At 38.6% G+C, this 24,659-nt stretch overlaps 2 protein-coding genes across 2 annotated transcripts in view; one reads left to right on the top strand and one right to left on the bottom strand.

The window, feature by feature from the left end:
• The window catches only part of LOC127880826 (uncharacterized), a 29,937-nt gene extending 5,728 nt beyond the window's left edge, over positions 1-24,209 (top strand). Inside the window, exon 2 of the mRNA XM_052428274.1 lies at positions 22,830-24,209. Coding sequence (XP_052284234.1) covers positions 22,830-23,221 — 392 coding nt within the window. The 3' untranslated portion in view covers positions 23,222-24,209. The remainder of the gene's footprint in view (positions 1-22,829) is intronic.
• Positions 1-24,659, bottom strand: part of LOC127880820 (Fanconi anemia group D2 protein-like) — a 126,423-nt gene that overhangs the window by 18,570 nt on the left and 83,194 nt on the right. The window lies entirely within an intron of this gene.

Raw genomic sequence — 24,659 nt, 5'->3', positions numbered from 1 at the left:
AAGCGGCTCGCAGGTCATTAAATATTATGGCAATTAAGGTTTGAAAAAAAAATTGCGAATATGCAAATATCAATTCTGTTATTCGAGTACTGACCATTTAATCGAATATTCGAATAATTTTGCCATTCCTTATAAATATCAATGAGGAGAATTGCAAGGAATACAAACATTTACCCTTCACTTAATTATTGTTTATGATTATTCCGTTTATCAAGGGATTTGCAGCCATCCATAAACAACATTTATTTGGTTGGGGACATCAATTCAACAAATTTGCTGGTTTATTATTGATACCACAATTGCACATGGTAATTTTGGAGATGCTGGTGCTAGCTCGAACGTCTGCAATTGGCAGCTTCCTTATTTAGCCTGACTGAAATACCCGTTTCAGAACAATTTATTTCAGAAAATGACCAAACTGATTTGTGGTTATTCATTTTCAATTATAATGATTTGTTAATGCTCCTTTAAGAAAATATTTAATATTATTTTGGTAATATCACCCATAACATGGGAGATTAAGGTTTCCGCATGGCATTAGAAGGAGTGTATAACTAACCAAAATCCAAGTTATACAAGTATTGTTGAAAACGATGGATGCTCCCCTTGTTTGACCTTTAGAAAATCTGTTGAGCCTCGTTGACCTTGACCCCAGTGACCTCAAACCTCATCAAAAGGTAGAGGTTCATGCAAGGTACCTACGTGCCAAACATGTAAGAGATCGGTAAAATATTGAAGGCGCTATGAGAAACTGTAACAAAAGTGTGATGAAAAATCTATTATTAGCCTCGGTGCCCTTGACCCCAGTGACCTCAAACCTCATCAAAAGGTAGAGGTCCATGCAAGGTACCTACATGCCAAATATGTATGAGATCGCTTTGAGAAACTGTAACAAAAGTGTGACAGAAGGAAGTAAGGAAGGTCAAACTGGCAACTATATGCTCCCTGAAAAGATTTTCGGGGAGCATAAAAACTCTATTTCATGTTAGATATATGTGAAAACAATGTTTTGTTAATATGTTCATAAATAACATCAGTAAATACCATAGAATAAGTTTTATTTATTACTTATACCACAATTACACATAGTAACATAGGTGATTTCACAAGCATATAAGAGCGTGTTTACTCTCGGAAATACCCATTATAGATAGCTAATGTTAGCTAATGTTATTTAAAATCTTTCTCAATAAATTAATGACACAAAACCCTTGCATCAATGTTGTAAGGAATTGAAAAATGTTCATCAAATTCATCCGGAATATCGCATAATCTAAAAGCATAGACGCCAATTTGATGTAAGCTTGGCTAGGCTTTCTAACAACTAGGCCACGTGATTAAGTGGGCGGAGCAATTGTCTTCCAGGCAAGATCTTAATTTGTAGCAAGATGACAAAACAAGAGCACCGCATAATGGGTGCCAAGGCTCGGCTGCGGATGCATTTTGGAATAAATGAAAGATTGTCAGAATTTTTTTTGTTTGTTTAAAGGTCACAGTGACCTTGACCTTTGACCTAGTGACCCAAAAACAAATTTTTATAGTAAAATTCATTTTAATTAGTAAATACTTACCTGCTATCTAGATATAGCTACTTATCCGAAAGGATCGTATTTTATCCGGAAGCTTTCTGTCCGAATCCCACACTTGTCATAAACCCGTCTAGGTCAGAACGGTCACATAGTGCAGTGCAACCAAAAAAACGGGATATTACCCAGAAACCATCACTCTTATTCCAATAAACAATATGAAAACATTAGACGAAGAGCGGGCTGGGAGGTGGGACTCACTGATAGCAGGTAAGTATTTACTAATTAAAATGAATTTTACTATAAAAATTTGTTTTAATAGCTTAAATACGTTACCTGCTATCTAGATATAGCTGATTTTGCAGCTGTGGCGGGAAGGTTCACGTATAATATATATATAAAATATAAGCATAGCCCCCTTATCACAGCGGAACCCATATCACGGGTTCTCAGCTAATCTTCGTTAGTACGGTATTAACTTAATTCAAGGATAAGCGTAATATACCTATGCCGTAGAAGATACTACCGTTTGTGCAACCACAAGGGGGCCCAACAAATACAAGTTGTCCTGTTGGCACTCCAGAGAACGAAGATAAAAAGATGAAAAGGTGGTCTGATTCCTCCAGAAAGCAGCTTGAAGCACGTCAGAGAGTGGGGTATGATTAATATACGCCCACGAAGCCGACATTGCTCGTAATTCATGTGGTCTAATCTTAAACAAGAGGGCCATGGGCCCTAAGGCGCTCACCTGAGACCCAAAGGAACTAAACTATTCTGGGAAGGTGGAGTTCAAAATAACAAGGGCTGTTTGTAAAACATGCATGCCCCCCTATATGGGCTATAAGTTGTAGTAGCAGCCATTGTGTGAATACGTTTTTTGTCACTGTGAATGGTGGTGGTGGTGGTGGTGGTGGTGATGGTGGTGGTGGTGGCAGAAGAAATAGTAGTAGTAGTAGTAGTAGTAGTAGTAGTAGTAGTAGTAGTAGTAGTAGTAGTATTAGTAGTAGTAGTAATAGAGTAGTAGTAGTAGTAGGTGGTGGTGGTGGGTAGCAGAAGAAATAGTAGTAGTAGTAGTAGTAGAAGTAGTAGTAGTAGTAGTAGTAGTAGTAGTAGAAGTAGTAGTAGTAGTTGTAGTAGTAGTAGTAGTAGTAGTAGTAGTAGTAGTAGTAGTAGAGCAGTAGTAGAAGTAGTAGTAGTAGTAGTAGTAGTAGTAGTAGTAGTAGTAGTAGTAGTAGTAGTAGTAGTAGAGCAGTAGTAGTAGTAGTAGTAGTAGTAGTAGTAGTAGTAGTAGTAGAAGTAGTAGTAGTAGTAGTAGTAGTAGTAGTAGCAGTAGATAGTAGTAGTAGTAGTAGTAGTAGTAGTAGTAGTAGTAGTAGTAGTAGTAGTAGTAGTAGTAGTAGTAGAAGTAGTAGTAGTAGTAGTAGCAGCAGCAGCTGCAGCAGCAGCAGCAGCAGTAGTAGTAGCAGTAGTAGTAGAAGTAGTAGTAGTAGTAGTAGTAGTAGTAGTAGTAGTAGTAGTAGTAGTAGTAGTAGTAGTAGTAGTAGTATGCATTACAAAAATGCAGTTAGCCTTACATTTGGTAAAATTTTAATATATTACAAGGGAGGCAAATCTGTAACAATAAATTTAAACTTATTGCATTTGTTTCCCCTGTAGTGTATTACCTCCCCTGTCCTGCTTATATTTATATTAATTAACAAAATTAAACATTAACACAATATTTAACATACAAAATATACAAAAAATCTCATATTCTGATAATATTTTTACTGATTCACTGTATTTTACTAAAAGGATGATGTTTCATTGGACTGATAATTATAGATTTAGGATTACAGACCAGTTGCTTCAGTAATATTGTTCAGAGTGTGCCCTGTTGGCCGCGTATGCATTCTTAAATTATCATTCAAATGAAAGTTTTCACAAAATAGGCAAAAACGAAGAAACATGCAAAGTTCAACGAGCTCCTGCGGCCATGTTTTTTGACGAATCAATTTTCTTTGAACAACTTTTTCAGGGGAGCCTTCAAAGGTCATTCCTGTGAAATTTTTTGAAAATCTGATGAGCGGTTTCGGACAAGAAGATTTTTTAAGGTTTTTACCATATATGGTCATGGCGGCCATCTTGGTTATGCGATCAAATTTTTTTTAACAATTCTTTTGTCCCATGACCTAGGGATGCTCCACATGAAATTTAGTTGAAATTGGCTCAATGGTTTAGTAGAAGAAGATGTTTACAAATTGTTTACGGACGGCCGGACGCCGGACGCTGAGTGATCACAATAGCTCACCCCGAGCTATCGCTCAGGTGAGCTAAAAAGGGATGAATCCCTAGATGAAAGAGAAGAGTAAGCCGTATTTATAGTCGAGGCTACCCAACGGAAAATAGAAGCCGCAGACACATCGCCCCCCCCCCCCCTTTTAAGGGAATGAAGAGTCTCTTGCGAGAACCTCAAATGAACTTAACTCTACTAAGATAGAACTTCAAAGACCTGACAGGGCAGAGGAGCCTATCTTCATCTTCATTTCCACAAGTTCTAGAAAGACTTGGGACCTTGAAGGGTTTAGAAGCCATTGAGGGGAGTTGATTTTTAGCAAGGAATCCTGGCTGACACAACAAAGTGACGGAGCCATTGGAGGAATCAAAATGAAGATGGCTATCTTCGATAGAAAGAGCATGAATTTCACTTCTACGTTTGGATGAAGCCATGGTAAGAAGGAAAACGGTCTTCCAGGTTAATAACTGTAAAGAAGCCTGATTAAGGGGTTCATAGGGAGCCTTAGTAAGCGATCCAAGAACACAAGCCAAATCCCATTCAGGGGTAAGAGAACGAGTCACAGGACGTATAAGTTCCATGGCTCTGATCAGTTCCGAAATGGCTGGGTCAGCACAGACTTGTGATGACTTACGAAAAGCCAAGGTATGCGAAAGCATAAATCTGCATCCTTTGATGGAGCTAAGAGAAAGTTTCTTATCATCAAAGAGATAGATTAGAAAATCCACAATGCGTCTAGCAGATGGATTGAGGGGATCAATTTTCCCTCTAACACACCAATTAGAGAAGAGTTTCCAGCGAGCATCATAGACTGGTCTGGTGGACTTTCTCCTTGCAGAGGCAACTAGAGTTGAAGCCCTGACAGAAAAGAGTTTCTTCTGCAGGGATTGCTGGATTACGGCCAGACATGTAAGTGGAACATGTCTGGATCCACGTGAAGTCTGCCTCTCAGAGATAGGAGATCTGACCTGTGCGGAAGTTCCCTGAGAAAATCGCACAGGAGACCGAGAAGGTCGTTAAACCAGGATCTCCTGGGCCACCAAGGGGCGATCAGGAGGATCTGGCAAGAGCTCACACTGATTTTCCCTAAGATTAGGGAAATTAGAGTGGGGAATAAGCGTAAGCGTCCAGTTTATCCCAATCGAACGAAAGCGCGTCTAACGCCCACGCTGCTGGTTCGTACACTGGACTCACATACAGAGGAAGTCTGTGGTTGTCTCTGGTCGCAAACAGGTTGACCAGTGGATAACCAAAAGTGAGGAAAAAAAACAACAACAAAAACCAGTTGGCCACTTTCTGATGAAGTGTCCACTCCGATGGAAGTAACTGGTGTTTGCGAGACAAACCGTCCGCCAGGGCGTTGAGACTACCTGGTATGTGCTTGGACAAGAGAGAGACGTTGAGGCTCTTGCAAAGAACAAGTAAGTTCCTTGATTCCAGATACAGGGAGTGAGAGTGTGTACCTCCCTGTTTCTGGATGTAAGCCACGACTGATGTGTTGTCTGTCGATACCATCACACAGGAGTCCCGAAGATTTGATTGGAAATGAGAAACAGCTAGAAAGACTGCTCGCATTTCGAGATTGTTTATGTGCAGGTGAGACTCCTGAGGAAACCACAATCCTGATAATGTCAGGCTGCGGGGTTCCAGTTTAGCGCCCCAACCTTCCATGCTCGCATCCGTTATGAGATGTAAAGGTTGCGGGGGAAGAAGCGGTAATCCTGCCAATAGGGTAGCAGATTGTCTGGAGACCATTTCCAACAAGATGAGAGATAGTGCTGAAGAGGACGTAGGAAGAGACGTCCCAACTGCACGAAGTCTGTTACAGAGCTCAGCATACCGTTGAGCGTGAAAAACGTCCACTCCGATAATGATGAATGCTAGTCGAAGTAGACGATGAGTCATATGACGACGAGCCCGAGGTGGAGGAGTAGCCGGAAACATCAGACACTACGCGTTTACGTCTGTGACTCACAGTAGAAACGCGACTGCATCTTCCTTGAGTACTGACAAAGTAGTGTCAACATCTACGGTGACCGCAACGGTCTGACCGGTACCGGCACAGACCGGTACCCGGTGACCAGACCGGTCATAACATGACCGGTGACTGGACCGGTGACCGGACCGGTCAATGACCAGTGACCGGTTAACCGGTGACTGCACCGGTCATAGCATGACCGGTGACCGGACCGGTCAATGACCGGTGACCGGATTGGTCATAGCATGACCGGTGACCGGACCATTCAGTGACCGGTTTGACCGGTGACAACACCGGTCATAGCATGTTGACCGATGACCGGTTGGGAGGTCCACCCTTGCCAGAAGAAGGATTAAATGACTTCTTGTCCGGTTGGTGAACTCTTTCTACCGCCTGTTTTTCCAGGAGTCCGAGAATGGAGTCTGAAAGTTGTGGATGCGGAGATACCAGATCTATGGGGACGCGAGAGAGTGGGGGCCTTTTTCGAAATGAAAAGTGAGGCCTTTTGTGACAAGGGAATGAACCCACGCGTCCGAAGTTATTTGGAGCCATCTATTTGCGAAGTGCAAAAGTCTGGCCCCGACTGGTACCTCCGGCATCGGAGGTTGTGGCGGTAGAAAGGGGTTTGACCTAGGGCTGACCTTTGGGAGGTCCACCCTTGCCGGAAGAAGGATTAAATGACTTCTTGTCCGGATTGGGTTTGCCCTAACTCCAATTTTGGCTAACAGACGGCTTCCGATAGGAAGATGTTCTGTTATGAAAAGGAGGCCTATGTGTGGGCTGAGGTGGAGCAGGAGGACGCTTTGTAGGGAAACTGTCCCTTTTAGCGTTCTTGGCCGGTGGATCTCCTGGGGGCTTAGAAGCAGGGCGCTTAAAAACCACAGGGCGCTGGCCAGAGTTGCTCCTAGCTTAGGAGGCATGTATCTGATCTTCACGATCAGCAGTAAGTGCCGCCTGTATCCTCCCTCCGAAAAGAGAATCTGCTGTAAAAGGAGCAGTTCGAAGGGAGTTAACGCCTGTTTCCAAAAAGAAATTTTTGGGCAAGGAAGAGAGGATGAGGTCTCTCCGAAGCCTTAACATCTCAGACATTGACGACGCAGCATTGTGTGATTAACACTGCGTAGTACGTGAAAGGTGTATCAACAAGGCAGGGAGCTTCTTTGAGATTGAATCAGAGAGCTCCCAAACCATGTCTAAGGCTGTGGCTGCCATAAGATCTAGCTGGTTAGCCAGACCTATGGAATGGCGTTCTCTCAGCTCCCAATTTTCCAACAGGGAAAGAGGGACTGCTGTATGGGTAGATGATGAAGGCATTGTAAGGGACAGCTTACTAATGTCAGCATCAGGAACCGGAAGTTTGTAAAGGTCCAAACCGGTAGAAGGGTCGGGTACCAGGGCCTTATAACTTTTCCCGCCGTCCATCTGTTAAGGCTCCGTCAGCTCCTTAGGGGCTTTCCATGGAGATGGTGAAGGCTTATTGGCTGGCTCAAGTGACTGGAATACAGCCATTGTGGAAGATCCAATAGGAAGGCGGAGATCCACTCGAGAAGTCGCCTTACTTATCCTGCCGGGCTCCCGTCTGCGGGCTACCTGTTCTGTTACGGTAACAGCAGATCCTGTTGGAGACAAGGAAGGGCGGGGGCAAAAGTCCTCGTCTAAGGTATGGAACATTAGTTCGTAAACCTGATTGATAGAGGCCAAATAATAAGGTTAGCCTCATTAGACTCCGAACCCGCCTCAATCGAACCGTCTTCGAGAGCATTGGATTGATTGAAACCAGTGGATACAGAAGTAGGAATACTAAATTCATCTGCTTCTATCATGAGAGGATCGTTTTCCGGCACCATCAAAGATATAGCTGGTGAGTTAGGTCTATCAGTGATCAAGTCAGCAGACTCACTTTGAATACCAGCGGTCGCTGGTAAAGAATCAGTCGAAAAAGGGACAAAGATTCCCGGCGACTGTTGGATCCACAAAGAATTGGGATTTGATGGTGTAGCGGCAGCCCGGGGTATACTTCTATGCAATGTGGAAGAGACCCGTGGGGCTGAAAACGCAGCCGAAGTAATATGTATTCCAACTAGTGTTTGAATACAAATTATGCCCAGTGGTTGTAGGAACGGCTGAAGTGTGAGTTGAGGCCAAAATAGAGGCCGACACACGTGGAAGGGTGTCACTAGATTCCTCAGAGAAGGATCGCCTAGGGGACCTAGGGGTCCGAGAGCGCCTAATAGAGGAATGTTCCATATCCCTGCGATGCCGAGACACTATTCGGCGACGCTGGGAATGATGTTTCCTGATGGAACGTCTCCCAGAGCGCTGGCGTGATCTCTCTTTACGAGGAAATCTACGCCGAGAAACACTCGGTGAGCGTGAATGACGTCCACTCCGATAATGATGAGGGCTAGTTTAAGTAGACAATGAGTCATACGACGACGAGCCCGAGGTGGAGGAGTAGTCAGAAACATCAGACACTACGCGTTTACATCTGTGACTCACAGTAGAAACGCGACTGCGTCTACCTTTGTGGAGTACTGACAAGGTAGTGTCAACATCTACGGTGACCGGAACAGTCTGTGGCACAGACCGGTACCCGGTGACCGGACCGGTCATAACATGACAGGTGACTGGACCGGTCAGTGACCGGTCAATGACCGGTGACCGGACCGATCATAGCATGACCGGTGACCGGACCGGTCATAGCATGACCGTTGACCGGACCGGTCAGTGACCGGTGACTACACCGGTCATAGCATGACCGGTGACCGGACCGGTCAATGTTGACCGGTGACCGATGAAGTCTCCGGACAGGTCAACTGGTCGTTCCCGATGAACGGACCGGTCAAATTTTTACCGGTGTCGTCACCGGGCAAGGACCGATGCATGGCATCTCCTGATGGCATGTGGTCGAGGTCGTGTGGGCAAAAGTCACGGCTAGCCGAACTTTCCCGACTTTGACCTGAGCCACGCATGTTGTGTTTCCGGCTCTTGAATGGTCTTCGCTTGATGGCCCAGGTTTCTTCTGACCAATTCATACAGAAAGGGCAGCAGTTGTCCTGGTTGCATCCGGCACACGAAAGGCAGCTGTCATGGTTATCCCAAGCTGCTCTAATGTGGCCACACGAACCACGTGTTTGAGGCATTTGCTTAAACAAACAAACAAAATCACAAAACAATACAGAAATAATCGGATAATAACTGAGAATATTTTAAACACAATTCAAAACTTCTCTAGTTCTGTAAAACAGAAGAATCCAGCGAAACAGAGCAACAATTAAGTAAACAACAAAAATGTTGGCCTTGTATATCGCATCCGAAATAAGAGTGATGGTTTCTGGGTAATATCCCGTTTTTTTTGGTTGCATTGCACTATGTGACCGTTCTGACCTAGACGGGTTTATGACAAGTGTGGGATTCGGACAGAAAGCTTCCGGATAAAATACGATCCTTTCGGATAAGTAGCTATATCCAGATAGCAGGTAACGTATTTAAGCTATTAAAATGGGTGTGGCGTGTAGAACTTATCAAGGTGCATCTACATATGAAGTTTCAAAGTTGTAGGTGGAAGCACTTTGACTTTAGAGCCAATCTTAAGGGTTAGCACGTTGGACGGCAGAAGCCGGACTGCAGACGACGGACAGCTGACGACAAGCTGGCTATGACAATACCTGGGGTTTTCTCCGAAAACAGCCGAGCTAAAAAATGTTACCCCTGGGGTGTGGCCAGTTTTGACGAAGGGCTTATATATAGTCTTGAATTTAATTATTTTTTCGAGGATATCTATACACAGTTATATATCAAATATAGATCAAAAAGACAAAAATATTCAAGTCATGTCATAGGGTCAAAATTAAAATGCCCTTAAAAATTGTGTCGAGTTGGGTCAGGTATTAAATAAGTTAATTAAAATATAACAATATTCAACTTCAAAACATGTTTTAGCACATTACATATTCAATTGTTTGTCGAGACAGATTACAGAGAATATTTCTATTTTTATTAGTTGTATATATTTAAAAGTGACTGAAATACTGAACAGCTTAGAACTATTTATAACGTATACACAACATGGTTTAAGGTAATCAGCAAGTATTGCATGCAAAGAATGTCCTTATTTAAACATCATTAACTTGCAAGAATGACAAAAGGTATAGAAAATACAACTCGCTAAGCAAAAAGAAATAAAGCTTCTTTTACCTTGAGGGTAGAAGCCAAATAAACTGTACATGTTAGCTCTATCTGTCATTTCATTTTTAAAGTGGATCTATTTTAACACAAGTGTTTCGTCTTAAAGTGTTCCCATTTAAGGGTTTGAATAATACTTGACATAATGTTTTTGGTGTGTCACTTCTATTTATTAATAAAGATTTGGAGAAAGAAATGCTTAAAATGATAAAGAGCATAATTTTAATGCACTTGTTGAATCAATCTACACTTTAAACATATGATCTTCCTCTTTGAAACTATTGACCCAAACTGGTATCGTTTGCCAAAACTTGAAACTTGATCCGCAGGTATTTGTTAAACACGCAAAATTATTCTTTTTGAGTACATGTTGACGTCCTTCAAGTAGTTTAGAGTGGTCCCTGATACAAATTTTTGTTTTAAAAATTAATCATTTCAAATCATGTCACCTAAAAATGATTTGAACAAGAAATTGCCAAGCAATATGGTCCCCTACCGGTGAAACTCCACCATTGTCAGTAAAAAAAAATATTAAAAATTTGTTGCCATAGCAACCAGAATTTTTGACGTAGGAACAAAATGAAATGACATGCATAATCTCCATATTGCCATCTATTCATGTTTCAAGTTTCATGAAAAAATATTAAGAACTTTTAATGTTATCGCAGGAACCAGAAAAGTGTGACGGACTGATTGACAGACAGACAGACTGACAGACAGACAGAGTGCAAACCATAAGTCCCCTCCGGTTTCACCGGTAGGGGACAATAAATTATGCAGAGGACCACAATACAATGTTTAATACCAAATATTCAACTTAAATTAAGATTTTGTAAGTATTTTAGTGAGTACTATATAGGTCTTCATAACCTTGCTACCCCCAAAGCATGGCTGGTGTATTTCTTGTTTCAAGTTTAAATTCTGTACATTTGTAGTTAAAAGCCCATAAACCCTCAAAATCAACAAATATTTTGTACAATATTTGAAAAAACAAAGTTTACATATAAACAAGAGATGTGTTCGTCAGAAACACAATGCCCCCTATTGCGCCGCTTTGATTATTTTTTTTGACCTTTGACCTTGAAGGATGACCTTGACCTTGAACTTCCACCACTCAAAATGTGCAACTTCATTAGATGCACATGCATGCCAAATATCAAGTTGCTATCTTGAATATTGAAAAAGTGATGGCCAATGTTAAAGTTTTTTTCGGACTGACGGACAGTTCAACTGCTATATGTCACCCTACTGGGGGCATAAAAATCAATTTTCTATATAGAAGAGCCAAACTTTCAACTCTATAATGTGGTCTGGTAACATAGATTTAACAAAATACAAAATGCTCTTTTATGTTTTATGCACGACAATATATTCAACACATGTTCATGTACCATGTTAGTATTCGTGTGAAATATGAATAGATAGCATTGCAGGAATTTAAAATGGAATATATTGTGCCACAAAAAAATAAAAACGAGTGTTTTGTGTCTCAGTACATTTATCTATGTTACAATACCACATCTAGCGTTGAAATGTTGGCAATTGCTATAAGGAACACAGATTTTTTTATGGGTTGACTTTATTTTACGAAATATTTTGGGAAATATTTTAAAATTTTGAGTATTTATGTTTCTTTAAAGAAAATAAATGGGACAAGTCTGTGCCTATAGACAGGAAGACAGACATACAGTTCCACATGCAGACAGAAGGACTAACAGTCTTCCATTGTGATATCAGTATTTAACTGTCAAAGGTGGTATGATAAACAAGAAATGAAGACAAGGGTGCATACTACACTTTATGACACAATACTGTGTTATAAACAGTAACAAGGGCTGTTTGTAAAACATGCATGCCCCCCATATGGGCTCTCCGTTGTAGTGAAAGCCATTGTGTGAATATGTTTTTTGTCACTGTGACCTTGACCTTTGACCTAGTGACCTGAAAATCAATAGGGGTTATCTGCCAGTCATGATCAATGTACCTATGGAGTTTCATGATCCTAGCCATAAGCGTTCTTGAGTTATCATCCGGTAACCATTTTACTATTTCGGGTCACCGTGACCTTGACCTTTGACCTAGTGACCTGAAAATCAATAGGGGTCATCTGCGAGTCATGATCAATCTACCTATGAAGTTTCATGAACCTAGGAATAAGCATTCTTCAGTTATCATCCGGAAACCATTTTACTATTTCGGGTCACCGTGAACTTGACCTTTGACCTAGTGACCTCAAAATCGATAGGGGTCATCTGCGAGTCATGATCAATGTACCTTTGAAGTTCCATGATCCTAGGCATAAGCGTTCTCAAGTTATCATCCGGAAACCATTTTACTATTTCGGGTCACCATGACCTTTGACCTAGTGACCTCAAAATCAATAGGGGTCAGCTGCGAGTCATGATCAATGTACCTTTGAAGTTTCATGATCGTAGCCATTAGCGTTCTTGAGTTATCATCCAGAAACCATTTTACTATTTCAGGTTACCGTGACCTTGACCTTTGATATAGTGACCTGAAAATCAGTAGGGGTCAACTGCGAGTCATGATCATTCTACCTATCAAGTTTCATGATCCTAGGCATAAGCGTTCTTGAGTTATCATCCGGAAACCATTTTACTATTTCAGGTTACCGTGACCTTGACCTTTGATATAGTGACCTGAAAATCAGTAGGGGACAACTGCGAGTCATGATCAATCTACCTATCAAGTTTCATGATCCTAGGCATAAGCGTTCTTGAGTTATCATCCGGAAACCATTTTACTATTTCGGGTCACCGTGACCTTGACCTTTGACCTAGTGACCTGAAAATCTATAGGGGTCATCTGTGAGTCATGATCAATGTACCTATGAAGTTTCATAATCCTAGGCCTAAGCGTTCTTGAGTTATCATCCAGAAACCATTTTACTATTTCGGGTCACCATGACCTTGACTTTTGACCTAGTGACCTCAAAATCAATAGGGGTCATCTGCGAGTCATGATCAATGTACCTATGAAGTTTCATGATCCTAGGCCCAAGCGTTCTTGAGTTATCATCTGGAAACACCTGGTGGACGGACCGACAGACCGACCGACCGACATGTGCAAAGCAATATACCCCCTCTTCTTCGAAGGGGGGCATAAAAATAGCAGTTGTTACACATAAAGCCTTTTTAACAATGTTGACATTGAACTTTAAGTAAGCACATTGTAAGTGTATGCAACATGTTCTCTTAATAGATCATACCTTGCAAATTTATTTTTGGACTCGGATCATGCACCATAAAGAAAACAAGAGATGTGTTCGTCAGAAACACAATGCCCCCTATTGCGCCGCTTTGAAAACATTTTTTTTTTTACCTTTGACCTTGAAGGATGACCTTGACCTTGAACTTCCACCACTCAAAATGTGCAGCTTCATGAGAACGCCGCTTTGAAATGTTTTTGTTCTTTTTACCTTCAGTGTTTTTTTTCAGTTTTGGGGGAAGGGGGTCGGGTCCCCTGAGGGGGAGAAAATTTGCGCGTAAAAGGGGAAAAGGGGGAAATTTCTATGCTTAGCTAGTAACAGTACAAAATCAAGTTTTAACACTATAATTCACCATACAGAGGGAGAAAAACATAATTCAAACTCTTTTATTCATAAACATGTTATGTTCATGTTCAAAGTTCAACATTTCTGGGCTTTTCAGCGAATTTATCAATTATTCTGGTGACCTCCTTTTCACCAAGTCTCTCCGTGTGCAGACAAAGTCTGATCAGGGACTCCAGTGTAGCTTCCCCAAGCCTGTTTCTCTGTGGCGTGCAAAGCAGGTTGAGCATAGTCTTTCAACACTCTGTTGACCGGACGTTTCTGGCGTTTCACTGCCGGTATTTGCAGAAGACTGACTTTTAAGTTGTACTTGTTTGAAAAGAATATCAATTTAAAACAGATTTGTCAATTTGTTTATGATAGCTTTTGTTGTTGTGCGACATGTTGCAATACGTATGGTTTGCTGTAGATGTTGTAAAGCGAAAGTCGTGATAGTGAACTACGTACGGTTTGCGGTAAAGGCTATAATAAAGTAAACACGCGGATGCAGTTCAGGAAAATTGTAGTAAATTCATAACAAAAGACGTATTTAAATGAGGTATTGATTAAAATTGAATAACACTTCCGAGAGGGGAATTTAAAAAATATTTGGGGGAAAAATATATACTCTAAAGATGGGGGAATGGGGCCGAATAACGCCCAATATTTCATCAAAAAAACAAACACTGACCTTTGACCTTGAAGGATGACCTTGACCTTAAACTTCCACCACTCAAAATGTGCAGCTTCATGAGAATGCCCCTTTGAAATTTATTTTTTTTGACCTTTGACCTTAAAGGATGACCTTGACCTTCACCTTTCACCACTCAAAATGGGCAGCTCCGTGAGATGCACATGCATGCCAAATATCAAGTTGCTATCTTCAGTATTGAAAAGTTATGGCCAATGTTAAAGTTTTCAGACGCACAGACGCCATATACAGACCTGTTTACCCTACCGATTGCTTCTCAGTAGTATGGAGGGCATCTCTCAGTAGTTTGGGGCTGTTGTCAGTAGTTTTAAACTTTTCAATCATTTTGAGCATTAAAACACCATGACTGGGTCACATATCAGTTTAACGGTACATAAAGCATTAGATGAATTTACTTGCTAAAAATAAAATCTGTTAGGTGATTTTTTTTTGCTTTGATTTGTTACAGTCTGTGCCATTTGGATTGGAAAAATAAGCGCGATAAACCATGAAATTTGAAAAAATAGCGCGATATACCATGAAATTTGGAGACATTAAGCATTATACATATGATTATACAGTACAGCCAAAGCGGCACAAACATAATCCGCGGCTACGCCACGGCCAGATTATTAGTCCGCGGCGGCCGAATCGTGTGTTCACGCGGCGTATCGCCGTGGCACTCGGCATTGATCCGCGCAACGACGCCGAGTCTGTATTAACCACGCGTACTTTCGCGGAGTAAATCCGCCGCATACGTACGCGGCGGATCGAGTGAAAAGATATCCACCTACATGTACATACATGTATGTGTAGCGTAGAATTAATTACGCGCAACTGTTTATGATTCGTTCGATTATCATTATTAAATTTGTAATCCGAAACACACTTCCGAATTTTAATGCTAACGCGTCCTTTGGCAAATTCTAACGTCAAATAAACAGTGCTAAAATATCCTTTGTTTCATAAAAAGCGCGCGAAAATTATGCAGACATGTAGAACGTCGTTTGGAAAGTTTGGGTGTATTTTGTGTTGTATAAATACATGAACATCACGTCAGGCGTAAATCGTGTGTTCAGTGGAAAAAAAAACGCCCGATTAGACGTTATTTCATCATCTCTATAAATAGTAACAAATGCCAAAATGTATTTGATACATAAGGAAATATCGAGAATGTTTGTGTATCGTAAATATTTACCAGCATTTGCTTTAAAACTGGAATATACGGGATTATCGGGTAATTAGTAGCGATAATAACTGTATAATATGAACAAAATAAAACGTGTTTATATACGCATATTCAAACAATAGTTATAATAAGCTGATAATTAACAAAACTACAAATACGTCGTCACCGTCTTGATTATTGATGTGGTTTCAAACTGCTAATTTTCTCAGCTAAAATATAATAGCGGAATCAACATGCAATTAATTTATAAATCCACCATATGCTGGAGCCTTGACCACTTGTATGTGCGAAAACATAATTACGTGACCTTCTTTATGTGTGAAATACATACGCTACGGGCGGGAAACAAACTTAATAATTGGCCAGACACATTAACTATGCTTACATGTATATGCTAATACAATCCGCGCACAATAAATTTATTATGATTTTAATTATTATTATAATTGTTCTTTCAAAATGTGTTAACAACATGTAACTAATAATTAAAAAAAAAAAATATTTCATGATCGCATCGACTCGGCATCATGTCGCGGACCGCGGGATGCCTCGGCGGACAGATGCGAAGTTTCGCGGTGAAATGCGACTTGCCGCCGCATACTGACGCGGCTTCAACGACTGACGCGGCATCGACTCGTTTCGCCTTGCCGCCGCGGATCGCGAAATACGTTTGTTCCGCTTTGGCTGTACTGTAAGTAATAAAATTAAAATTGTTTTTAAGTGCATGTTTGACAGCATTTTATATTATAAAGTGTTGCTTCAATGTCTTCTTACAATGAAGACAATATTTAGTTAATATCCATCCACATGCATATTAAACTTGCAATAATCTATAGATTCTTAAATACACCATTTGATCATAAGCTCTTTTAGAGTAGCTATAAATTTAATTCAGTATTTTTTTAAATTAAATATCATAGGGGAAAACATAAACAAATATTGACAAACATCCTTTAGTGTTCTTGCTGTGTTAATGATGTATTAAATGGAGTTAAAATAATATATTTTATTTGTTTACCTTTCAATATCTTGCACTTGACAACCTCAGTTCAATGCTATTTCATTAAACTGTACAGCGTAACAAACATAATAAAGCAGAATATGCATATGAATCTGATTATACACAGATCCACTAACATATAAATCAAATCATGTTTGTCTCTTTCCATTTTACTCATCTTATTATGATAAATGCTCTAACTTTGTGAGTAGACTAAACTCCAATTTTCCAACACTCGTTTCCGTGACGCACATTCACTGTGCAGATTTCTGATAAATATTTGTTGTTGTTTTTTTTAATCTCAAACGTAGTATGTTGCGTTAATTGACACAGGCATTACATTATTCCCTAATGACCATATGATATTATCCGTTGTTAATTTGAATAGTATTTATTATTTTCGCCATTAATCGCAATTTCTCGTCTGCTTGCCGCCATCTTGGACGTGTGTAAAAACAGGCATGCTCAATCCCAATACATCGACTATCGTCGGTATTCTCCGCAATAGAAAGAGAGATGTGTATACTGGATAGCAACATAAAATCGTATATATTCGGCTAAATTTGCGAACCAATACGCAAGTCAGTTCGGTGACGCTCGACAAGCTCGATCAGCACTCGTTCCCCGGGAGGCTTTAATTTCAACGTTTTTTACTACGCAAGCGCCAAAATGATTATGATTAATAAATTACCTGTTAAGACCGAAAATAAGCGAAAGTACGATTAAAAACTGAAATTTGACCATTTTGATTGATGGATCCTTAGTTTTTCAGTACAAATCCGTAGTGCGTAGTTTAGCCAAATAATCCGTAGTAACTACCGCGAATCCGTAGAAGTAAACAGGTCTGCATATATTTGACATTTGATCTTGAAGGATGACGTTCGCCTTCACCTTTCACCACTCAAAATGTTCAGCTCCATGAGATACACATGCATGCCAAATATCAAGTTGCTATCTTTAACAGTGAAAAAGTTATGGCCAATGTTAAGTTTTTGGACGGACGGACAGACGGCATCAGCGATTTTCCTTGTCAAATTGGGAAAAGTACCCGTACCGGTCCAATTGGGAAAAATTGAGTCATGAAAACCTCAAAATTGGGAAAAATCGAGTCGTGAAATCCTTAAATTGGGAAAATCGCGTCGTGAAGTTTGGGTCTTATTATATATTATAAATAATAAATTATTATAAAGAACACACAAAATCAATTACTAGTTGTTTTAATCTCTTATAAAGCAATGTCTCTCTCTTTCATTTTTTTGAAAATTTTAACAATCTTTGATGTTTGATCATCAGTAAGAGTCAGTTGCTGGCATCCCTCTCTGCACAGCATCATTAGTGCTGTCAATGTGTCTTGTGATAGACGGTTCCGATTGGTCGTGCAAAGATTGTTTGAAATCTTGAAACCAAACTGCGTCAGTAAACGGGATCCACTTTGCCTGATGACTCTTCTTTAGTTTTTTTTGCATAATATTTGCTATTATGACTCATTTCAAACTACGATAAGGTTACAAACCGACGTAAAACAGTACGCTGGCTGCCTGACAAAAGAACCGGAAACAGTAACGACTCTATTGATTAAACGCGCTGAATAATAAAACCCGAAATTAATCGAGCGCGTGGTTACACACAACTATACGATTTTCTTTGTTCGCTCGCAGAAAGTTGGGTTTTGTTACGAAACTTTCGATCGTTTTGAGAAAAAATTCGGACGCCGATTGGGATTTTTTCAGATGCCGATTGGGAATTTGGGAATTTTCGTTCGATTGGGAAAGTACTGTTTACCGGTACTTTATAAAGAAGGAGGAAAAACGCTGGGCATATATTAGACATTTGACCTTGAAGGATGACCTTGACCTTCACCTTTCACCACTCAAAATGTGCAGCTCCGTGAGATGCACATGCATGCCAAATATCAAGTTGCTATCTTCAATATTGAAAAAGTTATGGCCAATGTTAAAGTTTTCGGACGGACAGACGCCATATATTTGACATTTGACCTTGAAGGATGACCTTCACCTTTCACCACTCAAAATGTTCAGCTCCATGAGGTACACATGCATGCCAAATATCAAGTTTCTATCTGCAATAATGCAAAAGTAATGGCCAACGTTAAAGTTTTTTTCCGGACGGACGGACAGACTGACATACACACATACTGACATACTGACTTACAGATGTTACTAGCCACATGTTTTACAATGAACTGATTGACTGAACATAAATATGTAATTCAACTATACCATGGAAAATACACAACTTCAAATGTCTACTAAGACCTTTACTTTTTAACAAACCATACGGTTTACGCCTATGATATGTTGTCTTAATATGATAATTTGTGCCAATTTATTTCGATAATGCCCCACAAAATTATTGGCAGGACATTTTCTTTTACTCTATCCATATGAGGAATATGGGAATATTTCAAATGTCCACCATAACCTTCGGCTTGATTTTAAGTGGGCAACATTATTGTTGCAAACTATGGGTATTTAAGATATGATATGATAAGATATGATGATCATTTGTGTAAATTAATTTCAAATGCAGCACAAAGATACAAAGATGAACTGTTAATATATCCATTTAAGGAATCTGCATAAACTGTCCCAAATAACCTTCACTATTAAGCAAGCAATATGGTCATTACACGCCAAATTTCATCATAAAATTATAATAACTAGTGTCGACTAATTTTGATCAAAATCCCATAATGTGCTACAAAGTCATGTCCAAACACAAATAATTATGTACTTTTACTTCATCCATAGGCATATCCAAAAACTCCCAAATATTTTATGTGACCTTCACCTTTAAGTGAGCGCCATGGATTTTCCAGTGCACAATGTTTTCAAATAATGATCAATTGTGCCAATTTATTCAGAAATCCCATAATTTATGACAAAGTTTTATGGGCCACACACAAACACTACTTAAACCATATCCATAGTAATATGTGAAAACTTCAAGTGTCCACTATGACCTTGAGCTTGAAGTGAGAGCATAATTATGCTTTTGCACCCTACACATATTGACTTGATATAGAAGACATCTGTTGATTTAAATGAAAGATATTTGAATCATTTCATGAGTGGTCATATATGACCACATAGGAAATATTTATACCATCTTACATGAATTTTTTTATCATGAGCATGTACAAAAAATAAACCTTAAATGTAAACTGATCCAATCTACAACACATGTTTGGACACCAACAAATGCACTACATATTCCACAGTAGACAAAAAGACAACAGTCCATAATTCATCAAATCTGGTTGCAGTCATTATACCTTTCTTTACAATCAATCTGCAGATAAAGATAATTCAACTATGAGAGTTTTAATGAGATTCAAACAGTAGTTAAAGAGTTTTAATGAGATTCAAACAGAAGTTAAAGAAGACTTAAAAACACAACCTCCAGGCTACTATATATAATATAGTCAGAGCTCCAGATAAGGATTTGTGAAATTAGTAACGGTACTGCCACTGACAGAAAGACAAGGAGTAACGCTTAAAATCAATTAGAACCTGTACTACCATATCCAAAAATACAGGTAGTACTGTACTACCCGTGTTCTTGGATATTGAAGGGTGTATAACTGACTTTACAGAAACATTTGCAGCAATTATAATAAATATATGTAGCTTCTTAAACAGTTATTGTATTAGGTTTTCCATTCTGAATTATGATGCAAATACAACTACACATTAAAACTCATGACTAATACTATTTCTTCATTTTTCTTGACAAGAAAACACAAGCCAACTAGTAAGCTAAGTAAATGAACACTTATTTCACTGTCTTTTCCATCGTGTTTTCTAACGTTTTAAGCCACCGATGCAATCAAATCGTTTAGTATCAGGCGATAATGTCTTTTTCTGGGTTTACCGATGTAATGTCAGGATGGTTAGACGACACCGTATGTAGTCATTATATGACAACAAAGTGTTGTTTTGAACCGCTTTCGGTTAAGCCGGCATTCCATTGCGCGCAGACATATTTTTTTGACGGATTTACAAGTTACAGGAAATCACGCGACAGAATAGACAATACAATATGAACCCAGTCTACAACTTTTCGGTAATTAAAATTAACGAAAAGCGCCGTAAGGTTAGAGACCAACAAATCACACCGCGCTGACGCAGACGTATCGGTACGGCCAGATTTTTTTCGTAAATGCGTAAAATGGATATTAAAGTCGTTATTGTACGTCCAGTTTATAAAAATAAATGCGTAAATCTTCATGAAAAAGGCGTATTTACGACTGCTCTGATAGTGGAAAAACACACAAAGGGTCATAATTCTGCCAAAAGTTGTCCTGCCAAAATCTTTTCTTGACAATCATCACACATTAAGGTCATAACTGTGAAAGTTTGAGCACAATCAACCCAGTATTTAAAGATAATACAAAACACGCTTCAGGACATACATACCTATAGATGGAAAAGTGCAAAATGGGGCATAGAAACAACAAGTTTATAGAATTCTGTGTGTTGTGACATCATAAATATATAGTCATATGATTACACAATTGTTGCTTACTGTCATAGAGGCAAAATAGTGCTTTAGTTTCTGCATTATTGTCGCGTTTTTATCTAATTATAATTAATTGTATCACTTTCAAATATTATTCAGACTATTATTCTATATCCAATAAATTCATCCAATCGGCATTCTTCATATGTACCACGTGACCGTCCAATATATTCCGGTATTGGATCCAAAAAGTCTGTATTTTTTCCATATTGGACAGTTGAGTACAAGTGCACTAAGCAATTGTTTTATAACGATAAAAGCCGTTACCGATAAAAAGTATCCGAATGTACTATAATCGACTCACACGGGCGCTTGTCTTGAAAATAGCATAGATGCAATTAAAGCATTTTAAAATCAAAATTAAAATGAAACAAAGAGCTGAAGAAAGGGATATAGAATAAAAAGCTTATTAGACGTTTAAACTGTACAATACGAGATATATTTGGACTCGCACACAGTTTGAAGTCATATTGGACTCGCCTAACGGCTCGTCCAATATGACGTCAAACTGTGTGCTCGTCCAAATATATCTCCGTATTGTACAGTGAAACATCTAATAGCCTATAATTATGTTACCAGCAATTTAATTGCCCTATAGGGGAAAAGGACCGGTACAAGCCAAATATGAAAAAAATCTGAAATTGTGAAAATTTGCGTCCTAAAGTCTTCAGATTGGGATATTGGTGTATTTGATTTGTTGCTAACAAATACATTTACATATATAAATATATGTTGTCAAGTTGTCAATGTTATATTTACTTAGGTTCAAGCATAGGGAAATGAACCAAAAGTATTTTATTCACAAAAAAAACCTTCAATTGGGATTTTCTGGACAGCAATGGGGAATTTTTATTTTTTCCCCCCATTGGGAAAGTGCCATTTTCCAGTACTATATAAAGAAGGAAAAAAATAACTGGTCAATTACAAATTGTTATACAAAAAAAAGATTTTAATTATAAGAGTGTTCATGTGTCTATTTTAGAAACCCAAAAGTAGGCGGGAAATTCCACCCCCACTTTGTATAAGAGGGGGAATTTTTCAGCAACAGGGGGGGAGGCAATTATCAAATAACATTTTAATACATTTTAGTTTCAATGTTAAAATGTTTAACCATAAACATTATTATATACTGTCAGGTCAGTGAAACACTATGGTTATTGATGTTAAATGATTAAAACAGCACTTTGGATTGTATACAATGTAGCACAGACTTGGCTAAAAAAAATAATAACACGTTTTTACATGATATATCTGTATCATTAAAAATAATTAAACAAACTTTTACTATTTTGCGCGTCTATCATGATATCTATGGTATAATATGATATTAAACTCTTATTTGTCTCCTTTTTTTCTGCCGTAAACATTCATGGGTCACATTCCCTGATTTTCTAAGCAAATTTCTTTTTTTTATTTACCCATGTGTGCTTTTAAATAGATTTTTTTCTTTTATTAACCCGCCAAGCGCAGAGTTATTTCACTTTGGATTCCGGTGTTCCTGTCAAAAATACGCAAAGCGGAAGCTTAACAATTAATAAAGGATTCCAGAGTGCGAGAAAATCTGCGCACTGTTTGAAAAAAAGAATAGAATATGTTAAAATAGACACTGAACTCACAGGTATTTTTTGCGTATTCACCCCATAATATGAAATAAATGATATTATTTGTGCAAATATGTTTTTAAATCCCACAATAAAAATGATTGAAACAATGTCCCACACATACCCAAACATAAATGGGTCATAAAACTAAAACACACATTTTTTAAATTGTTTAACCATGAAATGTTACTTATGTTTTTTTCAATAGTGTTTTCTATATAAATTTAATATTTTGCATAAATGACCTGATATGTATTTATATGCAAAAACCTCTTCTTTTCTGTCTTCCTAGCGACAATTTCATCCTGTGCAGTGAGTCCAGATGGAGAGAGAATATATGTGGCTTATCAGGCCTTTCAAAGGCTGGACACCCTGTCCAGTGATGGCACAGTGATCTCCACTATGACTGACCCGGCCTGGAGTGAATCACCATTTCGCATCCATGTGACAGACTTAGGACAAGTTCTGGTATGTGTAAAGGAGTCCAACATAATCATCCAGGTGGAACGAGAAGGGAGAAAGAGACTGGCAGAGGTGGTCACAAAGGATGATGGTCTTAACAAGCCATGCTCTGTCTTCTACAGTAAATACACTGGACAAATGGTTGTGGGAATGTGGGATAATGATGAGATTATGGTGTTTAAGACTCAGTTTACGCAGCCACCCTCATGTACATTGTCATAGCTATCATTTTAAACAGTATTGTATTTTTGTATTCATTGAAATAACACCAAAAGACTGTTTGAAAAGTACATTTTCACATTCGATGTATAAAAATATTTGAATTAATACCAAAAAACAACAAGTCTTAACAATAATAACAAGACTATTGCCAATCAATAAAAGTTCCCTACCTACCTACAATATTAATTTTGTAGTCTATTTGTTGCCATTATAAAGCTACCAGAATTCTTAATGCAGTGATTTTTTTTGCCAGAAATTACAGCCGATATTCGGCTGCTTCCCAATTGCAAAAAATGACGTTTTTTCCCAAAAATTTGATTAAAATTTCCCAAAAAAAGACAAAATTTTCCCAATAAAACCAATAAGATTACAATGTAATTTAGCAATAATTTCGAACGAGTGCCGATCGAGTTGCCGAGTCGTCGCCGAACAACAAGTGACTTACGTATTTTTCGCGAATTTAGCCGAATACGATTTTACGTTTCTATCCACATCTCTCTCTATATTGCGGAGGATACCGACGATAGTCGATGTATCCCGATTGTAAACGCCTGTTTTTACACACGCCCAAGATGGCGGCAAGCAGACGAGAATTTTGCGATGCGCGGCGAAAATGATAAATAACATTCAAATTAACAACGGATATCATATGGTTATTACGGAATAATTTAATGCGTGTGTCAATTAACGCAAAATATAACGTTTGAGATAAAAACAACAAATATTTATTACAAATCTTCACAGTGAATGTGCATCACGGAAATCAGTGTTGGGAAATTGGAGTTAGTCTACCGTTACTCACAAAGTTAATGCATTTAAGATGAGTATCGTTCGAAAATGGAAAGAGACAAACATGATATGATTTATATGTTAGTGGATCTGTGTAAAATCAGATTCATATGCATATTCTGCTTTATTATGTTTGTCACGCTTTACAGTTTACTGAAATAGCATTGAAGTGCAAGATGTTGAAAGGTAAAGAAATGAAATGAATTATTTTAACTCCATATAATACATCATTAACATAGCAAGACCACGAAAGCGTTTTTTTTTATAAATATGTGATAATGTTTTCACCATATGATATTTAATTTAAAAGAATACTGAATTAAATTCTTACTGTTAAAGAGGTTATGATTTAATGGTATATTTAAGAATCTATATAGATTATTGCAAGTTTAATATGAATGTGCAAGGATATTAACTTAACATCGTCTTCATTGTAAGAACACATTAAATTAGTACTTTATAATATAAAAATGCTGTCAAACATACTTTAATAGTTTTAATTCTGTTCTTATAATCATATTTATAATGTTTCCCAATTTCATGGTTTATCGCGCTATTTTTCCCAATTTCATGGTTTATCGCGCTAATTTTCCCAATCCAAAAGGCACAGGCTGTAAGAAAAAAAAGCAAAAAAAATCACTGTAATGTA

This window comes from Dreissena polymorpha, chromosome 5 (assembly GCF_020536995.1).
Source record: "Dreissena polymorpha isolate Duluth1 chromosome 5, UMN_Dpol_1.0, whole genome shotgun sequence".
NCBI lineage: Eukaryota > Metazoa > Mollusca > Bivalvia > Myida > Dreissenidae > Dreissena > Dreissena polymorpha.
Note: the sequence above shows the minus strand (reverse complement) of the source record. Positions and strands in the feature narration are given on the sequence as shown.